The sequence below is a fragment of the Sinocyclocheilus anshuiensis genome, unplaced genomic scaffold, assembly GCF_001515605.1.
Source record: "Sinocyclocheilus anshuiensis isolate Anshui unplaced genomic scaffold, SAMN03320099.WGS_v1.1 scaffold1143, whole genome shotgun sequence".
Classification (NCBI taxonomy): domain Eukaryota; kingdom Metazoa; phylum Chordata; class Actinopteri; order Cypriniformes; family Cyprinidae; genus Sinocyclocheilus; species Sinocyclocheilus anshuiensis.
This window is the reverse complement of record NW_015546123.1, coordinates 283,734-290,942: the sequence shown is the minus strand read 5'-3', so window position 1 is coordinate 290,942 and position 7,209 is coordinate 283,734. Positions and strand designations below refer to the sequence as shown.

Below are 7,209 nucleotides of genomic sequence, written 5' to 3'. Positions count from 1 at the left end.
TTTTTTCATTTTTTTAAGCTTAGGTTTTTCAGCAAATATTTTTTTTATTGTATTTACGTTTATTTGACCTTTATTTCATTTAACAAAAATATTTTAATCGTTTCAGTTACTTTAACCATTATTCACAGCAACTTTTGTATTTGATGCTGGTTTGATCATACAGGTAACTCATAATTTTTGAAATCACAAATTGTCTCCAAATTTAATTTCTCGCATTTTTCTGGCACCGTAGTGCGTAAAAAGATGCGGGACTTTTATTTTAAAACGCCTATTTCCTGTGACTGTCAGGAAACTCATCTGGAAAATAAGAAATAAAAGTGGACGGTGTCCCGTAAACCCAGCGGTTGTCTTGATATTATATGGTCAAATCTCGACGATTTAAAATTCAATCTGGACCGATTTAATGGACAAATAAGGTGAGGGAATCACGCCTCTTTTGTCATAGTCCTTTCAGTGCGTAACGCCACCGTTGAAAAACTGCTAAAACAGTACAAATCCGATACTTCGATCAAGCTAAGCTAGAGCTAATTGACACTCCGTTAGCCAGTGTGTAAACAGTAAGTCTTGTTCACAGATATACTTTAAACCTTGACCTTATGTGTATTAAAACCATACAATTATTTGAATAGTTCTGCCTTAAATGTATCGCATCTGCCAGCACGTGGGATTTGCATTAGGAATACTCTGGGCCCTGACAAATTGATTACAAACATCACACGACCAATCTTCAATACGGTAAAAGTGCCTTTCCAGCGTCCATAACATCATTGAGCTGATTTGTGTATGTATGTGCCTCACATTTCTATTTTGCTGCATTGTCACATTTCAACATTTCAATCTCCAGAGCAACCAATTACCCCACATGAGTACAAGTTGTATCACTAAACTTCACTAAATAAGTCTTCAACAGAACGCACTAGAGTTAAATGTCAATATGCAAGACGTCTATGTGCTTTTTATTTGTTAAGAAACGTGCGTCACATTCTGATACAGTCAGTGAATTCATTTGTGATGTTTACTATGGGCGTGTGTTGCGCGCATATTTGCTAGTCATGCTGTTTTCAAGCTTGTTTGCATAGAGTTCAAACTGCTTGATCTCTAGATAGTAATTTTTTAAAGAAAACTCAACATTTTTGGCGCAACGTTCAGATTGCTCATGCATGCACAAGAGAGGCGTTTGAAATCATGTAGGCCTGCCTTGAATGTATTTTAAGTGTGATTTTTAAATTTTTAAATCTCTTCTTCCTTGTAGTAGGGATGTATTTAAATAATACAAAAAATAGTTTCCATTTAGCAGATACTTCCGTCCAAATGGACTTCTCACAGTCAAGTCACCTTTATTTATTAATTATGTATTTTTTTTATATAATACAATACCTTTTTTTTTTTTCAAAAGCAGCTTCACAGTAACAAACAGGTAAATAACAGAATTAGTGTTGCAAACATCTTAAGTTATGAGACAAATTCAAATTTTGCGTTAAAGCCGGTCTAAAAAAAGACAGTAGTGTCGTTATTCAGCTCAAGTAAGTTTATTGATTCAGTTCAGTGCATTAACTGTAAAGTTAATCACTTATAAAACGTGTTCAATTCAGCTATAAGCACTCTACAGAAGGCAAACGAGATGACACGAGAATCAAACCAGCATAAACTAAGACCATTTCTTTTGTTCCTAAGGGGTACCAGTGCACGCCCAGATACCACAGGAATGGATATCACAAGTCGCTGCACTCTTGGTGACCCCAACAAGCTCCCAGAGGGAGTTCCTCAGCCTGCCAGGATGCCCTATGTCTCCGACAAGCACCCTCGGCAGACTCTGGAGGTCATCAACCTGCTCCGCAAGCACAGAGAGCTGTGTGATGTGGTGTTGGTGGTTGGAGCCAAGAAGATTTATGCACACCGTGTGATCCTGTCCGCCTGCAGCCCCTATTTCAGAGCCATGTTCACGGGGGAACTGGCCGAGAGCCGGCAGACGGAAGTCGTCATCCGGGATATCGATGAACGTGCCATGGAGCTGCTCATCGACTTCGCTTATACCTCGCAGGTATGAATTCCTGTTGCGGTATGTTGAATATAAAAGTTGCATTGAAAGTTCAGTTACTGTCAATTTTGATATTAAACAAATGCTGTGTATTGAAGTTCAATATTAAACTTTAAACCAGTTGACGTAAGTTGTGTGGTGGCATGCAGGTGACTGTGGAGGAGGGAAATGTGCAGACATTGCTGCCTGCTGCCTGCTTGTTGCAACTGGCAGAGATTCAGGAAGCCTGCTGTGAATTCCTCAAGCGGCAGTTGGACCCCTCGAACTGCTTAGGCATCAGGGCCTTCGCCGACACTCACTCCTGCAGAGAGCTGCTGCGTATTGCTGATAAGTTCACCCAACATAACTTTCAGGAGGTAATGGCTGACCTTCACACACCCTCTATTGTGTTGACTCTGAATGTACTGTGACTTTGAACTTGAACCTTTTTGTTTCCATTTCTTACTTGTTTTTGCTGTCTTTGTGTAGCACATGTCTGAATATATTCTTTTTGTTAATCATAAGTGATATTACAAATTAGGTAACACTTTACAATAAGGTTTGGTTTTTTAATATATTAGTCATCATGAACCACATCATTTTTTACAGCATTTATTAATCTTGGTCAATGATAATTTATAAATTTATTGTGCGTCAATACTCACATTCAAAAGTTTGGGGTCATTAAGATTTTTTTTTTTTTTACATAAATACTTTTATTCAGCAATACAGCATTAAATTGATCCAAAATGACAGTAAAGACATTTATAAGGTTACTAAAGATTTTTATTTGAAACAAATGCTTTTCTTCTGAACTCATCTTCTTCTGAATGCATCACAGTTTCTACAAAAATATTAAGCAGCACAACTGTTTTCAACTGAGATAATAATAAGAAATGTTTCTTGAGCACCAAATCAGCATATTAAATGATTCTGAATGAGTCCGACTAAATGACTACTGAAAATCAAGCTTTGCCACAACAAGAATAAATTACATTTTAAAATATATTAAAAAAGAAAAGTTATTTTAAATTGTAGTAGTAATAGAAAACCTGTACATTTAGGACATTTTTAAAAAGTTGTTTTCCAGGCTTGGAGGAGTCATTGAAATGTCAATATAAATGTTTCTAGATATGTAAAAATATTTACTCGGTTAGAATTTACAATGGTCAGAAAGTTTGGGAACACTACATAAGCCTCAGTTGTGATTTCCCTGTATCTAATTTTAGCCTTACACTCAACTTTTCCATCAGCTAGTTTAGGGTTTCCCTGATGACCATGCAACCCTGTTATTTTTGACTCATGGGACGAACCCCCATTGCTGGTATCAAATTAACACCCCTGTATTTCTTCATTTAGTTTAAAAGGGTCATGTACAATACCATGTTCATGGGTTCGATTCCCAGGGAATATATAAACTGTATGTTTTACAAAAGACCGTGATCTGTTTGGTGAAGTAAAAAAAAATTATGCATGTCACATTAATCTTTTTTGATCATTTCTTCTTTTTAGGTGATGGAGAGTGAAGAGTTCATGCTGCTCCCAGCCAACCAGCTGATAGACATCATCTCCAGTGATGAGCTCAATGTTCGGAGTGAGGAGCAGGTGTTTAACGCTGTAATGGCCTGGGTTAAATACAGCATCCAGGAGCGCAGGCCTCAGCTGCCACAGGTCAGATATAAGCATATAAAACACTATAGACATACTGCTTATGGTAGATGTTCATAATTTGGAATAAAACAAAATGCAATATATCGGTGTTTAAAACGGGTGTTCTGTTTAGTATTATTCTGGAAACCGTGATGCATCATTTTTAGGTTTCTTTGATGAAAAGAAAGTTCAAAAGAACAGCTTTTATTACATTATATATGGCTTTACTGTCACTTTTGATCAATTTATAGCATTCCTGCTGAATAAAAGTAATAATTTCTATATTATATTTCTATAATATATCTCTTTAATAATGCTTATTTGACAGGCTTTTAAATGGTAGCGTATATCAATAGGATTAAAAAAAGGGTTTTGTGTAAATTACATGTAAATTGTTATTATTTAGACTCTCATCAAAGAGATAAATGAGATGAATAATTCATGAGACCTCTCATCTGTTATGGCAACAGGTTCTGCAACATGTGCGTCTTCCCCTTTTGAGCCCGAAGTTTCTGGTTGGGACGGTGGGTTCAGATCCTCTAATCAAGAGTGATGAGGAGTGTAGGTGCGTGTGTACAGTCCCTTCTAAACTATATAAAGTTTTTGTAGGAGACATCTTGAAGCGCTTCTTGCTGAAAGGACCTTGTGAAGTAATCCCAGAAGGTGCTCTTTGGTTGGGTTTGAAACAACTTTTGAAAAAAGGGAATCCAAGGCACTTCTTCTGGTCCAAAAGTTAAAAAGCCTTTATTCACATTCTGGCCATTTCAATACATAAAGTTTTTGTTAATGGGTGAAGATCCTCCTCTGTTCCTTTTGTCAGAGCCCAATATCTCTGAAGCATGTTTTAATAGGATGTGATGGGTTTAACTAATATAGGTCTCCTTACTTTCCAGTTAATTTATATGAGAAAAGTTTTTAATGAAGTGAGACCAGACTTAGTTAAATTTGTCTTCATTTTTTTTAACTTTAAAAACCTTTTATAAATTTGTATGTGTATTTATTTATTTTTTTCTATTTTTTATTTGTCTCTCGCCATGAATATTTCGTAATAGCTGACGTAGTGTTCAATTCTAAACAAAAAGTGCTGTATTTTGAGGAATTTGTACTTTAATCATACTACTCAAACTGAATATAATATTCAATAAATATATAAAACCTTTTTGGGGGCCCTTGCAAAATTCATATTTTTTAGGTCGCTTTGATGTAAATCTTTCCTCTTATTAAAAATATGTTGTCTGTCTTAGCTTACAGTAGTGCTGGGCGGTATGACCAAAAATTTATATCACGGTATTTTTCAAAATTATACCGGTTTCACGGTACATGACGGTATTTTTTTTTCATGCATGACCGGGTGTTAACCATATTCAAACTGAAAAAAACAACAAACAAAAAAGTGCATGTGATATTAACAGACGAACTACGCTCATATTTATAATTCCAAACAATCAGCAAGCGACAGGTGCTAGAAAACGGTGTTTTGTACTCCTTTATTGATGAGTCGGCTGCGGTGCGGCCAACTGAAATCGCTGCTTCTCTGCCACTAACTGCACAGAACAGACGGCGAGAGAGGTGACACTTCTCCGGGAAAGTCAGATCTGGCGTTCGCGGGACAGCACTGGCGAAATCTTCCAACTGAACCATAGCTAAGGTTTATCAAAAAAAGTCGCTAGGTTTGAGACGCGGGAGCTGATGGCAGGGGGCGGTGGATGATTGTGGCGGTCAGTGTGGATATTGTGGATGAGTTTTTCTGTGTCATCACGTTCTATTAGTTCTACAGCTTCAGTTTCGGAACTTTCACGCTTAGTAACACATACAGCTGTTCCCTCACCACAGTGCAACAGTGAAAAGGGACCCCTTTCAAACAGTGTCACGTTCCGAACGTTGTTTAAGTGACATATACCGGTATTGCGGTATTTTAAAAATTCATATCATAGCAAAAATAAACACCGGTATTCGGTATGAACCGGTATACCGCCCAGCACTAGCTTACAGCCATTTGCAATCAATCTGTACCATTAAAATATGTTCTTTATTCACTTTTGAAATTTAACATTTCCATTCCAATCTTTAAACTGTGACAGCATAGATTAATCAATACTTTTTTCCCCCTGTAGGGACTTGGTTGATGAAGCCAAGAACTACCTCCTACTACCCCAAGAGCGCCCCCTAATGCAGGGACCTCGAACCCGGCCCAGAAAGCCTATTCGTTGTGGAGAAGTTCTGTTTGCTGGTGGGTGTTTTAGCAAGCAGATCTTAGTTCTTATTCCGCTGATTGATTTTTGTTGACTTTCCAAGATTTCCCCCGGCACATCTTACTTCTGCAGTCGTGTGATCTGACTTCTGTTTGTGTGATTCAGTGGGAGGTTGGTGCAGTGGTGATGCCATCTCAAGCGTTGAGCGCTACGACCCTCAGACCAATGAATGGAGGATGGTGGCGTCCATGAGCAAACGGCGCTGTGGAGTTGGTGTCAGTGTTCTGGATGATCTGTTGTATGCAGTTGGCGGACACGACGGCTCATCTTATCTCAATAGTGTAGAGAGGTGCTGCTTGATTGACACAAATGATCAGTTGTGTTTATCACAATTCTAGTATGCAATGAATGAATCCTCAAAAAAATGAAATACATGAAATTATAATGGATGGAAAAATGAAACTCAACATTTCTGCCCTCTGCTGGTTCTGTCAGGTACGATCCCAAGACTAACCAGTGGAGCAGTGACGTAGCCCCTACTAGCACCTGCAGGACCAGTGTGGGTGTTGCTGTATTGGGAGGGTATCTGTATGCTGTGGGAGGCCAGGATGGTGTTTCCTGTCTCAACATTGTAGAAAGGTTAATGTTAAGATAATTATCCAGTTATCATCTAAATATCTAAATGGACATGGCTTGAAGTTTCCTTTAGGAGGGGATTTAATTAGATAATTGCCGTTTTTTTTTTTTTTTTTAAGGTATGATCCGAAAGAGAACAAGTGGACTCGTGTTGCCTCAATGAGTACCAGGCGGTTGGGTGTAGCTGTAGCTGTATTAGGAGGTTTTCTTTACGCAGTAGGTGGTTCAGACGGCACATCCCCACTAAACACAGGTAAATACTGGAAGATGTAGAGACTCCGCAATATTGGAGTCAGTTGAAAGTGATCAGATATTGCTATATGTGTAGTTAATATTTGATGCGTCTTCTGTATTTTTAGCAATAAATGCAGCCGAGGAGTGTTTTGACAGTTTTATGATTAAAGTATTAGATATTATCATTCAATAAAAGAACATTACTGTATTGGCGTTGAAACTTTGAAATTGTCCGTTTGGTCAAATGAGTTATTGTTCAAAGTTTCAGTGACTGTAGTCAATACAAGTACCAAATGTAATAAAAGTTGGAACTTTTTGTGAAATTTCTCAGTACCACAGCAAAAAAAAGCTATTGAATACTTTGTCAAATTGATATCAAAGTCCTGGTATTTTTAACATCCCTAATGATTTATTCAAAACTATTCAAAAGTTTGGATTCAGTACAGTTAAAAAAAAAAAAAAAAAAAAAAAAAAATTTTT

General features: G+C 37.4%; 1 protein-coding gene across 1 annotated transcript in view; it reads left to right on the top strand.

Moving 5' to 3' along the window:
- Positions 1 to 294: 294 nt before the first annotated feature.
- Positions 295 to 7,209, top strand: part of LOC107700971 (kelch-like protein 20) — a 9,056-nt gene continuing 2,141 nt past the window's right edge. The window contains exons 1-9 of the mRNA XM_016502853.1: positions 295 to 416; positions 1,675 to 2,041; positions 2,188 to 2,394; positions 3,530 to 3,688; positions 4,138 to 4,232; positions 5,782 to 5,897; positions 6,025 to 6,208; positions 6,355 to 6,498; positions 6,615 to 6,748. Coding sequence (XP_016358339.1) covers positions 1,706 to 2,041; positions 2,188 to 2,394; positions 3,530 to 3,688; positions 4,138 to 4,232; positions 5,782 to 5,897; positions 6,025 to 6,208; positions 6,355 to 6,498; positions 6,615 to 6,748 — 1,375 coding nt within the window. The 5' untranslated portion in view covers positions 295 to 416; positions 1,675 to 1,705. The remainder of the gene's footprint in view (positions 417 to 1,674; positions 2,042 to 2,187; positions 2,395 to 3,529; positions 3,689 to 4,137; positions 4,233 to 5,781; positions 5,898 to 6,024; positions 6,209 to 6,354; positions 6,499 to 6,614; positions 6,749 to 7,209) is intronic.